We start from the raw sequence: 22,106 nt of genomic DNA, 5'->3' as shown, positions 1-22,106 counted from the left end.
AGCTAAGCAGTCAAATTAAGAGTAAAATCATGACGGTATAGAACATTTTGAGGCATGCCTTGTCTTACTTATGGTTTTGCAGAGAGTATGGAAGAGAGTGTTTAATGAGCTTGAAAAATTCAAGGTGCTCTGCGCAGGCAAATGCAAGTAATCCTGCACCAATTAATCTTATTGTAAACACTAAATTAAGAGGATTATAAACCACAGTATTTTCCCAGAGTCCTAAAGAGTTTTACAGTCCTATCAAAAAGTGCAGAAAATAGTAAAGGGAGTGAAAATTTAGAGAAAAGAAAGTCTACTGATTCCATCTGACACCAGCGCATGTAGGAATAAAGGCTGTCCAGAGAGATTCTCGGTATTCTTTTGTCACAAGTTAGACTGCGGTGGAGGAGGGGAGGGGGGGATGAAGGGGGAGGAAAGATAATGGGGGAGGAGAGCAGAGTAACTCTAGAGAACATAAATAGTTAATGATGCATCAGCCGCTGGGAGAAACTCACCATAGCTACTTGTAAAGTAAACTGTCCATAAACACACCCACATCAGTGTGTAGACAAACATTGGCTGACAGTATGCAAACACATGCAGTGTTCGACATACAAGACAAAACGCCTTCTTGAACACAGATCAGAACACACACACATACGCCTCAGCCCCCACCTCCGCTGATCAGAGCTTGAATTCACACCATCATGATGGGGAGATCAAGTTCTTACAGGGTATTTTCAAGTAAAGTTTTTTCTTATCGTCAGGAAATCTAACAACAGAGAGAGAAAGGCATATTGAATAGCGGCACAGGTCTAACCCTGTAACATAAAAGCAACGCACAACAAAGCTGACGCAAGATTAGTCATCAGCGTTCTGATGTTCAATTACAGAGTTTGTAAGCTGGCAGTCAAGTACTGTAAAGTAGCCTGTGATTTTCAAACACTTTGAGGTTTAATCTTTTGGTTGCTAATGAGGTATTTTGGTGGAATTTTAAGTCCATGCCATCCCAACGGAAAACATAAAAAAGATGAACTTCTGAACGATCGGGGCGCAACGCTGGTGCAAAAAGGCACTAAAAGAAAACGCCTTTAAAGTTCCCATTTACACACACGCTGACAAATATGATAAACACACACTGCGAGCGCTAATACTTCATGGGAGTTCATCATCACTGGAGTGAGAGGAAAAGCAATGAGGCTTTTTGGCAGATTTCCTGCTCACCCAGGGTTGACAAATTGCCAGGGCTCTCTGTCACAGCTCCACTTTGAGGCTGCTAACTGTTTCATCTGCCATGATTTAGATCTCAGGCATAAAAGTAGCCCAGTGGAATGCATATTCCTTACACCTTAATTTGCATCACACAACATGGAGCAATTACAGTCACTTTGAATGGTAATTTGTATGAGACAAAGCTCAATGAATCAATAACTACTTTGTTGTTGTTCTTGTTGTGTTGATACAAATTTTCCTCAGACAGGCAATTTTGAAGGTGAGTACATGAAAACAATTTTCATAAGTAGCACAAGGGCGTAGTTAAGGTGTTATCCCCGTCAAAACAATCCCCTTCAGACTGTCAAAGATGCAGTTTGGTGGGTGTTAAGCACGACAATATATCTCTAATTTCTCCCCAAAATGACTTGGCAGGCTTAAGATAAACAAACAAAGCTGCTCTGTGAAACACTTTATCCAGTGCAATTGAAAAAACATATAATTTTTCATCTTTAGCAGCCAGTAAATCTCCTCTAAGGAGAAGCTTAGCTACATGTGGTTTTAGGGTCTGTATTCACAATATTATCATGAGCAAGACAGTGGTAAAAGTAAAGAAATACATATTCTGTGAATACCTAACCATAAAGCCTTTAACTGTAAGCTAAAGAAAAAAGTACCATGAATTAACTCTCTTCTAACTTTGCTCTTAGTGTTTAACTTTTTGCTTAAAGGTCTAGAACTATGCTGACCAACAAGAACTGTGATGGCTTCTCATTCGGAATGAAATAAATCTGAATGAAATCATTCAGAATTAAAGGGTAGTTTACATGGGAAATATTCATTCCGAATGAGGGTTTACACAGGAGATCAGCTTAATCGCCTTTTAATCGCCTTTCTTCGGGTCCACGCAAGGTTTGGGGCAGGAAAGGTTTCTGATTGGATAGGGGGCGGGGCGGATGTTACGTGTTTACGTTTACCGGAAGAAAACAACCTTGTTCTGCTAATGCTTCGTCTGTTGAGGAGGAGAAGGGAGATAGAAGACCGTGCTTTGGCGAATGGAAACCGGTTAGTGCAACGAGTCGCGTGCGCTATATATACGTCATCACGCCAGAAGGGAAAGGAAACGAGCATGCGCCGAAAGACTGGAATGAACTTAAAGAGGAATGAGTGTATACAAGTGCGAGAAATTCTTTCATTCGGAATTAGAAACGGAATAGTCCAGCCCCTTACATCAGAATAAATTTTCGAATTTTTCATTACAAATTAGGTGTTCACAAGATCACTTTTGATAGGAATGAACTTTAATTCTGAATGAAAAGGGAATTAAACTGTCCATGTAAACGCACTCAGTCTTTGTTTTTTCTGGGCTACTGTAGAACAACACTGTAGACTCTGCGGAAGAGGACCCGCTCCAGGGCATGACAAATAAATGACAAGAAAATGCAAAATACTATTCATACTGGCAGCGATACAAATTTGCGAAAGTTGCAACAGTTGTTGAATAAAAGGCTTGATACGAATAGATGGCTAGCAGCAAAGAGACTTTGTGACAATTACCAGGATCCTATTAACCCAGAGCAGTGTCTGGCAGTCTGTCTAATGTAAGTTGTCGTCTAGCATAAGTCAGTGGTTCTCGACCTTTTTCATGTTGAGGACCCCTAAATTGATACACATTGGGTCATGGATCCCCATTTGATAAGAATTTGCTCCTGGGACATCCCTGTGGAAAGATTTTGCTTGTTAGATATAAGAGTAGAATTCTGTAGTTGTCATCGAAAGCTGCAGCAAGTAGTCGATTAATGGATTAGTTGATCTACAGAAAATTAGTTGGCAACTATGTTGATTATTTAGTAATTGTTCTAAGCAAAAAGCAAAACATTTGCTGGTTTCATGCTTCTCAAATGTGAGAATTTGATGCTTTTCTTTGTCATAAATGATGCTAAACTGAACTGATTTGGATTTTTAAACTGATGTTGGGATAAAACACACACTTTGAAGACATCACCTTGGGCTCTGGGAAAAGATTCGAGGCATGTTCAACTATTTTCTGATACTGTGTCAACAAAATAATGAATTTGTTAATTGAGAAAAAGGAGCCGATTAATCATTTTAAATAAAGGTTATTTGGCCTGTAGCCAACAACTGAGGTGCTAACTTTGGGGCACCTATGACTCTTGCTCTCACTAAGCTCACTTAAATCAGGAATTAAACAGTGAAAGGAAACTATTCCCCATTTTTCTGGGGGCCCCCTTGAACTCTCTCAAGGACCCCTGGAGGTTCCAGGACCCCTGGAGGTCCCAGGACCCCTGCCCTAAGCTACAGTATTTTATTGACTTTCCTTTAAAGCGCAGTGCCCTGAGTAAATTAGAGTTCCCTCTGGTAAACATGTATGCAGTGTATATGTCCAGGGTTTTTATTGTGAAAGGCAAGAACGTGTTGTCTTTGTCAGCGTTGAAGGGAGTAGTAAAGTTTCCCATCTTGGTTTGAACTATGGAGCCTCTGTGTTGTTTTATAATCCTCACAGGCGTAATGTGATTGGTTAATGCCTTTATTTGTGGTGTGAAAGCTCAGAAAAATCGACCTTGTTCCAGAAAAAAATATGTTGCTTTTTCACTGCGTAATGTTCGTGTTCTGTGTGAAAGTACTCGTGACATAAAGTGTTTGAATAAATATATTAATGTGTGAAATAACTGCAAAAAAAAGAAAAAAAAAAGAAAAAAACACCCACAGTGTGTGAAGGCCTTACTCCGCATAGGCAAAGCAGAAGAAGGATGTGAGAATGTTGACTGTATGTGTTGTTTCACAAAAAAAGGCCAGGTAATTGATTACATAAGGTCACTGTCCTGTTAACCTTTCTTTTCATTTGCGGTATGTTTTTCTGATGAGTAGACAAATGACCTAAATAAACAGGCTTCATGACCTAACTGACGCTGGGCAGTTGACTAGCAGTGTCATGACAACATCGTCTGTGGATGTGAGCCTAGTGTGGCAAATCAAAGTCTGTCATGGACACATTATCTAATCTCTAATGCCAGAGATTAATCCCTGATTTTGCCAACTGCAGATTATTTTGATTAATCAAGCTGTTATAAGTAATGGTTCCAAACCAAAACAGTAAAGTATAATAAATACACCCTTGCACGTTAACTGTGTTGCCTACAAACTGTTATCTATGTATTTTGAAAACCAAGAGGCTGTTCTAGATTAGTTATACCCTGCATGATTCATTTCACTGTTTGACTCAGACAAACAATGACTAAGAATTTCCTCCTGTTGTATGCCTCAGCACAATTTTACACAAAAGTGACAGATGGGAAAACTGTAATGTTGTCGTGCATTGTCGGATTTGTGGTTTCGGAGTGTTTTATCTATCACTGCTGCTTCCTCTGAGCTTACCAGTGCCTTCTTTTTAACTGCTTGTACGCCTGGTGATGTCTGTTTAAATTAGTTTGGAAAATGAGAGAACATTAGCCGAGCAGCAGAGGAAACTCCCAGGAGGAGGCTGACTCACCTGAGGGTGAAAATTGGCACTGAGGAAAGTGTGGAAAGAGCCAGAAAAGTAGAGACTGTTTCTCTCTGCCTAATGGGTTTGGAGGGCGCCATCACCACAAAGTTATTGTCCAGCTTCAGCTCCGACAGCGGCTGAAACAGCCTGACGCTCCCAATCCGCTGCATAGGTGTATGCCCTGCGAAATAGCCCATTGGCCTTTGCTGGTCTGGGCGAACAGAGCTGCTCTTCCTTGAATCCTCTGAGCTGCAGTCTCCACTGTCCGTGGTTTGAACCATGTAGTAGAGCTCCACAGGAGTGCCCTGGGCTTGCTCAGAGACTCTCTGCCTACCCGGCCTGACAGTGGGCAAGCTGAACCAGCTGGCGAGCGGCTCCAGCTCAGCAACACATATGCCCAGTTCACCTTTTAACCTGCAAGTCCCACGCACTTCTTGAGTCTCGTGGAAGGCAAACATCCTGACGCAGGGCAGCTTGTGGATGGCGCTGTAATCATCCCAGTCTCTTCCTGCAATGTAGAACAACACTTGAACCTTTGGCCAACTGGGGTGAATCCTCTCACTGATAATATAGGTGTGGACCTTCCAGTTGAATGTAAAGAGCGGGGATGATGATGCCGATGTTGGCGCTGATGATGTAGTGAAGGAGGGTGTGTTGAATGGCCCTGGCAGGGTCTGCAGTAGCTCCAGGGGGACAGGCTGCTGGACAGACAGTGGCCCATAGCTAGCATTGACAAAGGGCATCTGCCGGGCCTGGTGGATGAAGAAGGACTCTGTGCGAGCCTGCAGGCTGGAGTTCCTCATTAAATCCTGGTTTGCCTCCTGCAGGAAGAACGCTGACTCGGCATTGAGGATCCGGTAGCTGACAGGCAGATAGATTGGCGTGGGGCCGTACCTCTGCAGGCCCTCCAGGATCACCTTGCTATCCACCACTGAAACAGAGAAAGAAAATGACAAAGAAGGAGATGTTATCTATCCATTAACCTTTGTTTCTGCAACAGAGGTAAAAACACCCGCAGTAATCCACTTCTAGTCATGCGTCACGGTACTTATAGCTGTATGATGAAGATTCATTGTCTAAACCCTGTCAACAAAAACCTGAGCCAAGCGTGAAATCAAAGAGCAGAATGAGAAAAAATGGAGGAAATAACTCACGACCTGGACGGCGGCACTTCACGTTTAACATAACATTTGCATGCATTGCCTGCAACCCAAGGCAATCATATCTACAGTCAGTTTTCAGCGTTGAATGTTAAATGGGTTGTTGGAGACATTTCCATATGATATCACCTTCATGAGCCGCTGCTCTTGTTTAAAAGAATTTGCTATACTCAATTCAAAACACTTGCGTCTTTCTGAGTCACTTGCTTATCAGTCTCGTCCACGTTCCCTCCAGCTCTCAGTCCTTTTCATTATGATGATCTGTTTTTCTCTCTCCCTCAATTTCTCCTTTCATATTTTTTTTTGTCTTATGTCTCGATCTCCTGTTCCATTCTGCGTCTCTTCCTCTGCCATTCAAATCTCATCTTTTGCTTCAGTACTGTCAAGTATGAAAAAGCTGGCATCAAATGCTTGGTCAGGTTATTAAGCTATGTCCCAATTCCATACTCCATACAGTAATTCAATTCAAATTTTGAGTATATGTGACAGAATCACAAACATTTTGAGCGTGCTGTTGATATGCACTTTGTCCTCCAATGCACAAAGAAAAACTCAGAGCTGCTCACAGCTGTAAAACATTAAAACAATTTTTGGATGGTGGTGAGAAAGCTCGAGGAAGATCTTGGAAAACAATCTTGCTTTCTCTTTGTAGAGTTTAATTGGCAGTGGCATTTCAACGCAGCGGTTTGATTGATGTCTGCTGTGTGTAGATAATGCATAATTTCCTGATAGTACAAAATGTTATTGCTGCAAAAACAGTATACTGAGACAATTAGTGCATAGCACATGCTGTAGAACTGGGAAATGGTGTTTTTATGTACTTATCCTTTGATCCAGTATTTGCTGATGTAATTCATGTATTCAAGTTGTCGTACTTTTTGTATTACAACAACATTAAACTCTGATGCATTGAGAAATTTGGCATATTTAGCAGTTTAGCAGTTCTTGTAATGTATCAGGGGATGTAATTTTGTAGTGAAGACCACCTAAACCAAGTCCAGACTGTATCAAGACTGAGACAAGACCAAAACTTCGAGGGGTTGAGACTAAGGCTGCCCCCTAATAGTTGACCAAACGTTAGTCGACCAGAAAGGTCATTAGTCGGCAGGATTTCATTGGCCACCAGTCACAGAATAAAACCATGAAACTCTAGTAGGAGCTGCGCCTTGTCAAAATAAATAAAACCTATATGACTGGACCACGTGGGAATTTTATTTGAAAGGACAGACACAGGAAGAGGCCACGCTCAGCAGTCAGACAGGAGTCACTTTACAAACCAAACACAGCCAACAGATATCTTTCCCTTCTTCTGTAAATATTCAGTCTGTGATAAACACGCTCACAGCAACCTCAGACGCAACCCACTGCCGGACTCTTGAAAGCTGGCACAAAAAAAGCATAAGAGTAGCGCCCAGTGCCCGACCTTGCGTTTTCGAGGTGGTTAAAGATGCGACATGTACAGGCCCCTAATTTCCAGGGCTGGTACCTGCGGTTATTCCCCAGGCTAGTTAATAACATGTTGAGCAGGAAATCCAAAGTGTGGGATCATTTTGAGAAGGTGAAGGACGAACCCAAGGTGATATGTAAACTCATCTTCATTGGTCGACTACAAACATGACGTATCATCTGAAACATGGAAGTAGCTACATGCCCATTAGCCCACAGCGTCATTAACAGGCGGCTCGCTCAGTGTGTGACGTGCACTTGTAGATAAAATATAGGCCTATATTAATGAAGGTTCATTAGTACGGTTTTGTATTTCTCTGTAATGTAGCACAGTGTTAACAATGTTACTGATACTATTCTTTCTCACACCTTCAACTCAAACCATTGTGTTGCCCCACCCAAAATATATCATTTAATAATTACATTAATATCGTAAACATGCGGGCGACTAGTCGACTAATGGCCCTAAATGATGACTATTGGTCGACTAGGAAAATTCTTAGCCAGCGGCAGCCCTAGTATGTATAAGTGTACCATGAGAAATGTCATGATAAAATAATCAAAAGGCATTGCAGGGATAAATTTCATGTGTTTGAATTTCCCTTGGTTTTCTATGAGTAAACAAATACAAACACTAAGGACCTGAAATTAACTTAAACGTCTCTATTCAGCTCTCCTTTTTTGCAGGGGCAATTTAGTGATTATCCCAGCAGTTGTGATCTTGACTGAGATGGAGACTGAGACAAGGCCGCATAAAAATGCAGTCAAGACGAAGATGATCTCTTGATAACATCTTGAGTACTACAACGCTACATGGATGTTCAGACAGCTGTCACTGTATTACTTTGATACTGAGGAAAATGAAGACAACGAGTTATAAAGAGCGCCCTTGTCTGTGAATTGATGGACATTATTTGTGATGGACATACATTGATAGTGATATCCTAGGAGTGTGTGAGTCACACTGAATCTAAAAAATGTGTAGCCTGTCTGTGTGTCCAGATTCAACTGAATTATGAAGCAAATTGCAGCAATTGGACTCAAAGGGTTTAAAATGCCTTAATTGCTCCAACCGTGCTGGCGAGCAACCCAAATCAGGATTCCAAACTACAGTACCTAACTTCCCGTTGTTTTCAGAACACCAGAGTGCACCTGTCCCTTCACCTTGCACGCTATCTTTGCCCGTCTCCCCTTCAGCTCTCCCGCGCCCCTCCGGGAGACGTGCCTCACAGTCTCAACCTGTTTGAACCTCTGCGCTGAGGTATTGAAAACATGATCTGTTTAGTATTGCCAACAAAACTCAGGTATCATACTGGCAGCGGTATCAAAACATTTCAAATGATACCTGGCATTTGTTGTCTCACAACCTCTCTCTTTCTTTACTGGTTTTGCACACAGCTACAGCACACTCCTATCTTAAACCGACCGGCCTCCAATCTCACCTAATACGGCCCTTAAACCTGCCCCCACTCCTCCCTCTCTTATCCTCCAAATCCTCCCCACCCCCTGTTTCTCTTCGCCATCAAGCTCCAGATATTTGGACTGATGGAGCAGCCCATGAGAGCCCATTGATTTTCTGTCCCGAAGTCTCTGTGCTGTTGGAGACGTGGCGTGGCAGTGATTTGTGATGATCCATGGCAGTGGGGCAATGACCGGCTGGCCCGATGGACAAAACCAGCTTCAGGCGGGAGAGGACAATCCCGGCTCTGACACAGAGAGGGAAGGAAACAAGGATGTAGTGGAGGTTTACCCCACCTCCTTAATATATTATTTTACCTTAAAGTTCTAAATCTGGTCCTCAAGTACGATTACTTAATCGGAAGTGCATTTGTTTTTAAGGAACATTAAATCATTTAGAGCTTTTACTATACAGTCAGCGACATATATCCATCAGGCTTATGTACTCTGATGAAAATGTCCTTATATATCAATCTAATAATCAATACTGCTCATAAGAGTCATGAAGGGGATATGGTGTCTGGTTCTTTGTCATACAGTAATAGGACATATTATGAAGAGTTCCTGGTGCTGAAATGAGATTTTCATTCTCTACCTTTCGTTTGTCTGTCTTTTATCATGAGGCACTACATGCAGGAATCGATTGGAGCGTTAATATCTGATCCTTCTTCATCTGTTATAACTCTAGCTCTCTGTATGCTTGGGCAGCTAGGTCTGTTTTGGTATATTATGCAGGTCAGGATGTGGATTAAAACATCAATGGCAGCAATAAAAAATCATCTACGCCGCATCCATTTCTAATAAGTAAATTTTACTCCCAAATAAACACAAAAATGTTCAAAACCTGGCCCCGTGTCTCCCCTGCAGCTGTGAAAATGATGTTGGCTGCTGAAATGAAAAACAGCCTGAACCTAATTACAGACCTCTATTCTATATAATCATATGCATTAACAGTCGAAAGTCTGACACTGATACGGGTAACAAAGCTATAAAAATAATAAAAATGAATCATAAATATAAATTAGTTGCATTAATCTGCAAACAGTTGCTTTTTGTTTGTATTCATGTTGTGCACCATCTTCGAACTAGTTGGACTCCAGAGTTTTTATACGCCGCTGCATCCCTGATGGGGAGGAATACAAAAAGATGTAAAGACATCCACCGAGGCCGTTCACACCGAGCGTCTGCTGGAACACTGTTTTGACTGAGAGAATGATGTTTACTGTTAGAAATGACAAAATAGCGAGCGATGTCAAGAGGGGAGCAGGTGCTTAGTTGGTGCTGGATCATGCTTATAGCGCAGTGAGAGGATTTTCCTGTCTCTCTTTTTCTCTGGGGGATGTGACACACTGTCCTACTTTCCACTTACTATGACACAGATGAAACTAAAAACCTCATTACGGCTGAAAAATGTTGTAATTTGTAACTTCAGATTTAGAATATGTCCCTTTCCATGACACCAATAGGACATCGTTGAGAGAGAAGCAAAGCCGGCGTGATTTGCAGCCCTGGGTTGCCCTTGGAGTTCATGTCTGCAGCTACTGTACTTGTAAATCATGTCTGCCGGACTGTTTCTGCAAATGAAAAAGGGGATGATTTGTGCAGATAACTTAACCCCTGCGGTAAATCCTGGCCGTAAACTCTCGTGCAAGATTTCTCGGGCACTGCCAACCCCTCAGGACGCGGGCTGAGGAGTCTGATCACATATCACACATGCGGGTGAACCGGACTGGCCTCATCATTAGACAGATGTTAGATTCAGGATTTAATGTCTTGATGTTATATTCATGTAGTGAGAGCCGGGGGGGCCCAAGGGAACATAGGACTCCAAATTAAAATGCATTTAAAGTATTTTCCATGGAATTCCTACAACATGCAGCAACCAACTTCAAAAATAAACTCTCAAAATGGTATTAAAGCATTCATGTCCCCAAGACAGCCATGTGTGGCACCGAATCAAACCGTTTCTTATAATCACCTGTTCTCATCCCTGGCGACCTGAGTAGAACTTCACCCAAGAAATATAATCCCTTCATCTTGCCTCCCTCCTCCTCCTCTCATCCTATCTTTATCCTCCTCCATGTGTGAATCTTGCACCCAGTCCCCGATCAAACATATTAAGTTGGCCTGACTTCAGTAATACATTAATCAAACAGATTTTCTCATATGAAATCTATAGGGGGATAAATGATCGAGGTAAGTGGTGGGAAGATGAGCAATGCGAGATGGAGTTGGGAAGTGGGAGGTGGTGATGATGTTGGATTGTCTTCTTGGAAGTGCTGAGAAAAAGTCAAAAGATTACAGCACAGCAAGAGATGGTGTTCGTGGCCCACATGCCTCCTTCATTGTAGGATTCAGTTTAAAATTAGACCTGTTTCTCTTGTAGAGCCATCATGAACGCAGCAGAACATTGCTCGCACCAGCTTTAGAAACACCTGTACAGGAGTTCACTGCTTTCCAACCTGCTGATGCAACTCTTACTGTCTCTTTTCTCACAAAAAAAAAAACAGCCACAAGTGGTCACTGACAAGGCTGGCATTGTGAAATCTAAATCTGGTCCATCTGACTGTCCATCCATTTTTTTTACACTTCTGTCTCAGTCCATGACAGCCTCAAAGGAAAGGTCTGGCAATGTTCTACATGCTTATTATTGTGAAGAAATCCTCTGACAAGACCAAGCCAGCAATGAATTTATCCTGCTAACAAGCAAAGACTGATATAGCCTATTCCTCCATGCCATTGAGCTCAGAAATAGCCTGTGTCAGTGTTTCACACATTCGCAATGTCGTCTGTGTACCTTCATTACCATAAACATGGGCACTGTAGTTTATTTAGTCGCACATTAGTGCCTGAATAAGATGAATACACAGCTGAAAGTAGTCCCCCACAAAGGGAATGTATTTATGTTCCCCAGTTCAATATTCTGTTACCACAAATCAACCCTTCTATTGTGTTCATGCCACTCTCTTTTCACTCCCTGTCCCTAAATAGCTTTGGTTGACACTGCATATCAGTATATAAGACATATTAGACAAAGAGACATAAATAGACTAAAATCTAAGATTGAAATTGGTGAGACAGATTCTTTTGGAAAGTTTTGGACCCCTTCTCCAAGTCTTTATTCCTAACCTTAACCTTGTAGCAGTGGCGCTACATGAATTTTTCAAAGGGGTGGGCAGATGGGGCCACTGAAGAATCTTTGAGTGGTACAACAAAACCAAAGATATAACTGAATTTCAGAAACGCAGTTATGCTGTTGAAGTACATAGGCTAGTTGAAAACTATGTCAATATGAGAGTTTAATTGCATTCTGATGTAATAGGTTTCTCATTCTGCATAGACCAAGACCGGCATATTTTGAGTTCCACAATAATCCTATTTTAATCTGCTATGTACATGTTGGGCGATTTGTTGTCCTTCAAATAGGCTCATTGTTCTCAACCTTAAACAAAGAAAGAAATATACAGCTTTAATTTGAAGGAGTACATTGATTGTAAGGAACAAAACATTTACTGGGAACAAGCCTTCTTAAAGTTTAAAGGAGACTCATGGGTACCCATAGAACGCATTTTCATTCAGACATGAGAATTCAAGGGACCCCTTTGAAAATGGGCATTCCAGTTGTTCGCCAAACTTAAGCCTAAATTTGGAGCATTATTTAGCTCCCTTCCCAACAAGCTATACCAATATGGTTAGTACTAATGGATGCCGTAGGTTGTCTAGTTTTACAGGATACCACTACGTACCTTGCTTAAAAAATTAGTGCGGCATAACTTCTTAAAGACAGTAATGTCAGCCTATTTTGTGCCTACCAGTGGGGAAGCTACCTCCCTTCCCCCACTGGTAGCACTACTGCTTCTTTGGAAAATGGAATAGTTAGTTGTTAACTCGACCTTTGACCTCTTTCCTACCCTTAACCTGTTTGGAAATTGGAATAGTTAGGGTTTATGGATATCTCACTGTAACCTGATCTTTGACCTTTTTACCAACCTGTTACAAAATGGGAATTAAACTTGGCCTTTGACCTCTTTTCTAATCTCTTAATTGGTTAAATCGTATTTATTCAATTAATCTCATTCTTATAATAGGTTTTTCATTTCTTGGGCTGCAATTAATTTTGGAGCTATTCTCCGAACAGAAGGAGCAACTATAGTTAGACAAAGACATGTGCCAGTGGAGTTTCATCACTCTCAGAGTCATGATTTTAGTTCCCTAACCAAACCCATGTCATTTTGAGCTTGGGAACAACTTTCTCAGGTTCCACATATGTGCAATATAGAGCTGGAGAACATCGGATCCTGGCAATATGAGACCCTTCGTCATGCTCCCTTTATGTGCCATATAATAGCATCCTGAGAACATACGAATGACCCCAATGCACTATTTCTGTTTGAGTAACATTTGCTACAAGCTTTCATCAGACTTTACATTTTAGACATTTGTAGCTTTGAATTAAAAGTCTCAACAACTATTGGATGAACAGTCAAGAAATGTACTAATTGCATTCCCATCTGCCTCGGCTTTACTTAAATATAAATCTTGTTTCCAGAGTTACGTAGTTTTACACAATATGATGTTGACTGTAGAAAGCTCTGTGCTGCATGGTTAAATGATTCCCTCAGTAGCCTTTAAAAATAAGTCTTTCAGCTTTCAAACAAAACCGTCTGATGTGAGTCATCTTTTCAACATCTTTTCAATGGCCTCTAGGACTTACAAAAAGAACACAGATGGACCTAAGTAGCTATTTGCAGTTATTGTAAGAAGTAAAATTGAGGGACAGAAAATCACCCCAGGACACATGTTAAAATACCCATAACATGCCATTTTCATGCTGTTTGATGCTGGTTTCTCTCTGCTCTCACTTTTGTATCAGGAAGTGCCAAAGCTTTTTATCTTACTGATGGTGTGTTTAAAAGAGGAAGGCACATCTTGTTTTGTGTCTTCTAATACTGACATTTAAAACGCTTTTGAAATTCAGAATTTTCATAAGTCCACAAGGTAAAACATTAAGACGTGATCTTTACGTGGCATTTTCTTTTGTTAAACATTTGCTCTATGTGGGAGCTTGCTCTGTGGAGGGAGTGCTTAGGGGACCTTGAAGTCACCATCAATGGACCTACTGTCGGCCAGTATAAGAGGTAACTTTTTCATTTTTTAGCCACAGAACAATGGAATGAAAAGGGTATTTGAGGCTCTTGGAGGGCTGGATATAAATGTCAGCTGTTGCTCAGATGGAGAAATTGCCATTGGCAAAGTCAAGAAGTTTAAAAACCTTATCAGAGACGGTTTCTGATAAAGTTTTGTGTGCGCACAAAGGGTAGAGGAGGCTGAATGTCTCCAAAACCTCTGAGCAGCAAGACAATTAGCTAAGCTTTTGAAACCCCCCCAAAACTATTTTAATAGCTGCATTGGCTGAGGACTGGTTTTAACAAATTTAATCAAGCATTGTATCATTATAGTCGACTTATGAAAAAGCCAGAAAATTGTGCCATTGTGGTTCTTCTCATTAGCAGAAGTTACATTTTCAAAGCAGTACACACACAGGCCCAAACCGACAGTCACGAGCCAAAAAGACACATTGTACTCAACATGCTCCAACGCTCACAAAACATTAAAAAACATGTAACAAAAGCAAATATTTCCATCAAACACAACTTGTGGTCAAATGACAGTTTTTCTCAATTGCTAAGACACGCTGGATGAAACTGGGATCCATTTGATAGTCATCGTCACCTCCTTAGCACAGCAGAAGTCTTCTCTCACAAATGTTTTAACACTTTTTCATTGCTTTCACACATTTTTTACACCCTTTTTTCAAAACACTTTCCGCAGATCTCATAGAAAAACCCAAAACTCTATTGGATTGACTGTGTTAAACAAAAGGAAAACATCTATTCACAGCTGACAGAAATTACTCGAATAATTATGAGTATCTAATGCACCTGTGTGAAACTCCTTCACACAACTCTTCAATCAGCAATCAGTCCTCATCCGTCTATAAAAGATGCCACCTCTGTGTTGCTGTTCGCGAGCATGGATCAAAGAGGCCAAAAGCACGTAAAATGAATAATGAATGTTAAACTGTTAAATGAATAAAGAAAACTCTCTTAGAAAATGTTGTTTTCCTTTTGCAGGTGCAGAGTGCAGCAGTGTTTGTTATCTTTAGTAAAATCATCCCAGGAGAAAAGACTGTAATTAATGCTGTGATATGCTTACTTACCTGCTGTAACTAAGTAAAGTGTCAACAATAGCATAGGCATATTGCACAAATTAAGGTTGAACCGGTTCATACTCACAGCTGTATTTTATTGTCCGTGGTGTACTAGTTGATTGAAAGAATATATTCATTTGACCACAAGTTGTGTTGTTTGATAGAAGTATTTACTTTTGTTGCATGTTGTCAATGTTGTGTGAGTGTTGGAGCATTTTGTAAGCCATCATTTTGGCTAACAGCTTTCAGTTTAGGCCTGTGTGTGGACTAAAGACTGTAAATATAATGGACGTAGTCACTGTGATGTCACCTATTGTTTTGTGGAATCCTATTTTGAACAAGCCACCAGAAACAGTGCTGGTTTTATATAGTGGCCAAACTTGGAATTACAGCTTCTGGGCTCATCATGTGATGCCATGGGACCCAAAAAGACTTTTTCACATAGACTTACACTGTAAAAGAGACATCTTGCAGGTCACAACCCCGCAAAATGATTTGTTTCACTATGAGAATTTGATCCACTGGGTCCGATAGCATTTCTAAAGTCTGGAAGAGCTGCGTGATTATCCATCCATCCATCCATCCATTTTCATCCCCTTATCTGGGTCTGGGTCGTGGGGGCAGCAGGCCAAGCAAAGCACCCTAGACGTCGCTCTCCCCAGCAACACTTTCCAGCTCCTCCTGGGGGACCTCAAGGTGTTCCCAGGCCAGATGAGGTATGTAATCCCTCCAGCGTGTTCTGGGTCTACCCCAGGGCTTTCTATCAGTTGGACGTACCTGGAACACCTCTAACGGGAGGCACCCAGGAGGCATCCTGATCAGATGCCCGAACCACGTCAACTGACCCCTTTTGATGCAAAGGAGCAACGGCTCTACTACGAGCTCCCTCCAGATGTCCTCCCCACGGTGGACACACATTTCGGCCTCATGATTAAATAATTTTTATCCCCAGTATAGTATTGCAGGTGGCTAAAGTGGATGTTAGCCATGCTTGGCCAGTGTAAGCATCTTATACATTTGCTCTATAGGCCTCACAATGCAGACGATCCAAGTAATTTCATCCCATGGAAATTGAAGACTTTCATAGGAATAAACAATGCCCTGCCTCCAACGCTATATCCAGTTCTCTTTATACATCTATGGTTTTGAAGCCTTAAGTTTGGCATGTTGGCCATTGATAGGGGGAGAGTGGAGCTGTGGAAAACCAAGTGGTGGATTGAACTCAAAGACTGTAGTGACGTCTCAACAGAGAACCTCTCACTCAAAGCTGCCGGCCCTTAATAATGTTTAACTTTAAGCCTTAAGCCCTTTAAGTCGGTACAGTGGTCATGAATGTTGAAATTACTACAGGGACCAAAACCGTTTTGTACCAGGCTTTAAATATGTTAATGTCTGCTGTAAATTTGGGCATTTGAACATGGGGGGTCCATAGGGATTGACTCGCTTCTGGAGCCAGCCTCAAGTGGCCATTCGAGGAACTGCAGTTTTTGGCACTCCCACGTAGGCTTCATTTTTCAGCCTTAGAGGTTGCCACTTGCTGTGAACTCTTTAAAATCTAACTTTTAAATGGAGGCATGTGTACAAGCGACTGAGAAAAACTAATTTATTCACCTATTTAATTACCTTCATTATTGCCTTTGGCCTCTTTGATCCATGCTTGCAAATAGCAGCGCAGAGGTGGCATCTTTTATATGGATAAAGACTGGTTGCTGATTGAAGAGTTGTGTAAAGGAGTTTCACACAGATGCAGTAAAGATTCATTAGCACGCAAGTAATTTCTGTCAGCTGTGAATAGATGTTTTCCTTTTGTTTAACACAGTTAATCAAAAGTTTTGGGCCTTTCTATGAGATCTGCGTTTTGAAAAGGGGTGTGAAAAGTGTGCGAAACCAATGAGAAAGTGTTAAAACATTTGCAAGGGAAGACTTCTGCTGTGCTAAGAAGGTGATGATGAACATCAAGTGAATCCCAGTTTCATTAAGCGTGTCTTAGCAAATGAGAAAAACTGGCATATACATATTTTCTCTATAAAATAAATGCAGAATGTTTAAGGACCAAGAAGAAGAAGAAGTGCGATATGCATATATTCATTATCCTAAGGCTCATCCATTTACAATCTCAAAAGCACACTCTGGGCCCTCTTAAATTCAGTGCAGGCTACTAGATATAAAAACATCTTCAGTGGCTGGCAATATAATCCCCTGGTTAGTGAAATGTCCTGGGTGATAGCTCAACACAAACAAAACACGCAGCAACACTAATCCTTCTAAGTGCCCATCACATGCTCCCTGACACTGCAGGAGAACCAGGGCAGAGCACAGAGCCCACTCCCAGCTGGAGGTTAATCGGATCACATAAAAGCAGAGCACACCTCATCTTTCATCACTAGGCAACACATTTATGCAGCAATCGATAGGTGGAATCATATTTTCCCCTTTCAGAGAAATGAGGGAAAATGAAGTATTGTGACCCAACCAAGATGGATGGGGCAGGGCTTCATAACTTTCAGATATCAGCAATAAGCCCCAGCCTTGTGTTTCTTCCAAACTTGAGTTGTTTTCATTTCTGAAAAATCTTATAGCTTCTTTACTTCCCAAATGGCCTTTGGGTCATCTCTGTCGATAAATACCCAGAGCCTGAACATAAGTAATTTACAGCATGCTCGGCATCTCTCTTTCTTCAAAACACCTGCCTCTCATCTCACCTTCCAAGCACACACGTACAATCACATCAATGCAGACATATTAGCAGGGCCACATGTCACATTCCTTTGGGACTGTCGGTCTGTATAAGGAGAGTAAAAGACATTCCTCAGTCACACATAGGCAGCCATAATCCTATAAATGAAGCTGCTGGCAGCAAATATACATCAAAGGCTTAATCATTCATTTGCATATTAAAAATAGATGTTTTAACATGTTCTTAGATTGTGGGTTCAGTAGGGATAATGTTAAATACTGCCAAGACAAAAAGACAAATTATGTCTTTGTGATAAATCCCTCTTTATGTGAAATATTTTAATATATTTAAAATAATGAACATTTGCTGCCAGTGCCATTCTTCAGCAACTAATTAAGTAAAATAAATGGGGTTGCCTGAAGAGAATTAAAATCATTTTAGATGACACAGTTCATCATTCTTTGATCGGCTTTTCTACCATTAGTGGGTCTACAGTTGAACATGTTTTTTTTTTTTTTCATGAACCCCAGATTTGAGGACTGCAAATTTTGTATGTCTCTGGTAACACAAGGAAAATCAGGAAAATTCAACATTATCATCAAGGACACAGCAAAAAGAGAGTAAAACCGTCCTCATTCCCTTTGCTGAAATGGAGGTGCAGGGAGTAATTACATATTACATGGTCTAAACAATGCTGAAAATGAGTTGTTTGTAAGCCGTCATTTCTTAAACAAAGTGTTGCACCACAAGCTGCCTCAATTAGATCCAAAAGGTAGCTGCTGCTGAGAGTGACATTTAAAATCCATCCTCCGTCTCTGCTCGCTTGGAAATAATGTATTTCAGTGTAAATGGAATCTTAAAGAAACACTAATGGAAATTAAAAAAGATAAACCTCCCGTTGGTGCATTAGTTATGCCTGACTAGGGAGAAACTTCTGTCAGCTTCCAAACATTTCTTTGTCTGCGCAAAGAACATCTTTCCCAGTCATTCTGCGAGGCATCACGTCTCCCTGGTGGGGGTTCTGAGCAACAGCAATGAACAGCTCTTCGCCAGTTGTGCAGAGAGGAAAACAACCTCAAAGCTTTCTGCCTTGAAGACACATTTGGGACATGAATGTGCTTTTTATGACACTTCAATTCTGCCCATTGCCTGTGGGCCCAGTGTTGCGCATTGTACAGTGTCAGGAAAGGAGGAGGTGAATGGCGGAGCAGGGGGTCACTAAGGAGCCAGTGGTTGTTTAGATGAGATGAACTAGGAGACGAGAGCTCTTGAAGGAACGGGGCCAAATGCGCTGAGCGGAGCAGAGCAGCAGTTAGCCTTCCTTCGAGGGCACCCACAGGGGTAATCGAAGGCTTCAGCTTAAACATGCGGGCTCCACTGTTGTCATTTAAAAGCACAGATTGCCTCTGCGAGCCGATGAATGTGACCAGCTCTCTCTCTCACTCTCGGCGAAGACACCGCACTTTTGAAAGTGAGTCAAATAAAAGCAGTGACAGTGACAGATGATGCAGCGGTGTGCTTAGACGGAGGGAGACCTGCGTCATAAATAACAACGACTCTTGGCACATGGTAATCATATCCAAGTGAATCCATTTCAGGTATACTGTATACCATACACTGGGGTTGGTTTTTTTGTGTGCAAATATATGAAATCAGATGCAGTTAAAAGGGTAAGAATAATGCAGTGAGTTGGCAAAAGGGAGCAGGGTGAGTAATGTTCTGGCATTTCCAGCAAGGTTACATTGTGAGAAAGTCAATGGGCCTTGGACATCAGGCACTGCAGCTGCTCCAGGAACTCAAATAATGCAAACCACATTATTAATTATGATCAGAAGTAGGGATGGGCAGCAACTCAGTGTAATCGCTTACTGTCTTTAAATACAAATGTACCTATGGAGAAATATTGATGCAGTTTTGTTTCACAGTCTCTCACAAAATTGCATTTTCAAAACAGTTTTATATTACCAACTACATCAATTAAGCTAATAACATAAGGTAATGTAATGTGCTTTAGGCACCATTGTTTATGGTACTTTTTAAAGCATGAATAATTAGGCTGAAGATAATGAGAAGAACACCCAGTATTAAACAGATGTTTACCAATAATACCGCTGTGCAATAAGCAGGTTTTTAAAGGTCCAGTGTGTAGGATTTAGGAGGATATATTGGCTGAAATGGAATATAGCATAATAAGTATGTTTTCATTAGTGTATAATTCCCTGGAAATTAGAATAGTGTTTTCGTTACCTTACATTAAGCCGTTTATATCTAAATAGAGAGCATGTCCTCATACTTGGAGATCACCATGGTGCACCACCATGCTTCTACGGTAGCCTAGAATCTACAAACCAAATTCTGGCTCTAGATAGGGCCATTTGCGTTTCCACTTGGCCACTGTAGTTAGCAGTCCCTCTGCAATGAGCCAAACAGCATCAGAGAAACACTGATTTGTAACGTGAAACTGCTTTAGTCAGTGTTTTTGCCCGTTTAAATCACCAGGTACATTTGGTCTCGAGAAAAAGAGAGCTCTCTAGATAATTCGGCTCCCGGTAAAAACTTCTTGAACATCTGGATCTTATCAGAGAAAAGACACAGTTGCAGGCCTGTCTGCGACAAGCTGAACAGCATCAGCGAAACACTGATTTGTAACGTGAAACTGATTTAATCAGTGTTTTTGCCAGTTTAAATCACCAGGTACGTTTGATTTGGAGAAGAAGAGAGCTCTGTCGATAATTCGGCTCCCAGTAAAAACTTCTGCAACGTCTGGATCCTAAGTTATCAGAGAAAAAGGTGAGCACACTGTAGCAGGTGCTAAGCTGCCGGCCTGTCTGCAACAAGCTGAACAGCATCAGAGAAACACTTATTTGTAACGTGAGACTGCTTTAGTGGGTGTTTTTGGCCGTTTAAATTTGTTTTGGAGAAGAGGAGACCTCTGTCAATAATTCAGCTCCCAGTACAAACTTCTTAAACGTCTGGATCCAAAGTTATCAAAGAAAAATGGTGACCACACTGTAGCAGGACTGTCTGCGACAAGCCAAACAGCATCAGCGAAACTGAGATTTGTAACATGAAAATACTTTATTCTGCATTTTTCTCATCTAGTTCACTTTTTTTGTAGAGAAAGAGACCTCTGCAGATAATTTGGCTCCCGGTATAAATCCCCTCATCAATAAACACTGAAGGAATCCTAACCGGGAGTTCATGCAATCTGGGTCCTCACTCCTATATACCGATAAATCCTACACACTGCTCCTTTAATGTCTTCATCTGTTGATAAGTAATCATTCTTTGCCAAGCATTTCAAAATCCACAACTGATAAATCCTTGTGCATTCGTCATTAGTTTGTGGAGGTATACTACTCAAGCACTCAAACAGGGGATAGAGAAGAATCAGAATAAGGTGAGCTGTGCCAGATCAATGTTCAGAGAGCGTTTCCTTACTTGAAGATGCTATTTTGAGATTGAGAAATAAAACACCAGTGCTCATATGTGAGCTACAAAGATAATAGCAGGACACTCGACAGCTGTCTCTTCAAAAAAGTACTGAAGGCCAAGTTTATTTATCCTATAGACAGGTAGAACAGTAGAGACTGACAGTCTGTTATTTCATCTTCTGCTATAAAAGTGTTACTTTTTTTTGCGTGTCCTCATTTCACACAGAGAGAAGGACAACTCCATTGGGCCCTCCATAATAACAGGTTGTAGAAATAGTGAGTAACAAGTGCCGTTGAGGTAAGTGGCTGCGTCTTCAATCCGAGACACACTCCTGAGTTTAGATTTCCGTGAGTAAGGATGAGAAGTATGATGGGTAGTACGGCAAGGCTTAAAATAAGAATCTCAGGCTCTACACGACAGCGCTGGAGAACAGTGATGTAAAACAATGACATTTCACAACACAGTTATGGTGAAAGAAGTAGAAGATGTTAGCGATGCGGTCTGTGGATGGCGGTAATTGCACGTAGCTCCTGCAGAAGTGAATTTTTACAGCTCATGGATGTGTATCTGCTGCCTGGTAGAGGGGGATTTAACAGGAGTAAGGATCGGAGGGGTTTAGGGGTTATGTGCTACAGTATAATGAGTGCTCTACGTGTGACAGCATGTGTGTTGAGGTTTACATGGTTAGGAGTCCCAAATCCAATGATCAGACCACGGAATACAAACATGCGACACACAGAGGACTCCAGGGGAGAGGAGGTATGGAGACATGTGCTTTCACCGTACCTGTTTGTAGATTGTGTGTGATTATTTGTCTTTGCATGCATGAATGTGTGTCGTCATGTTCATGCTTGCGCTGTACATACATGTAAGCACACTTGAAACTCCTTAGAGACGACTGTCGTGCAGCTTCAGGCAAGTGTCATCAATAGAAATTCAGATTTTTTTTGAGCCAGCATGCACCCCACTGGTCAAACTACAGATGATCAAAAGTTAAGCCTCCAAAGCTCTAACTGTGAT

The 22,106-nt window shown here is 41.4% G+C and overlaps 1 protein-coding gene across 1 annotated transcript in view; it reads right to left on the bottom strand.

The window, feature by feature from the left end:
- Positions 1 to 22,106, bottom strand: part of si:dkey-112m2.1 (transmembrane protein 132C) — a 230,693-nt gene that overhangs the window by 155,037 nt on the left and 53,550 nt on the right. The window contains exon 3 of the mRNA XM_050053566.1: positions 4,706 to 5,630. Within this exon, the coding sequence (XP_049909523.1) occupies positions 4,706 to 5,630 (925 nt within the window). The remainder of the gene's footprint in view (positions 1 to 4,705; positions 5,631 to 22,106) is intronic.

The sequence above is a fragment of the Epinephelus moara genome, chromosome 9, assembly GCF_006386435.1.
Source record: "Epinephelus moara isolate mb chromosome 9, YSFRI_EMoa_1.0, whole genome shotgun sequence".
NCBI lineage: Eukaryota > Metazoa > Chordata > Actinopteri > Perciformes > Serranidae > Epinephelus > Epinephelus moara.
This window is presented reverse-complemented; position numbering and strand designations above follow the sequence as displayed.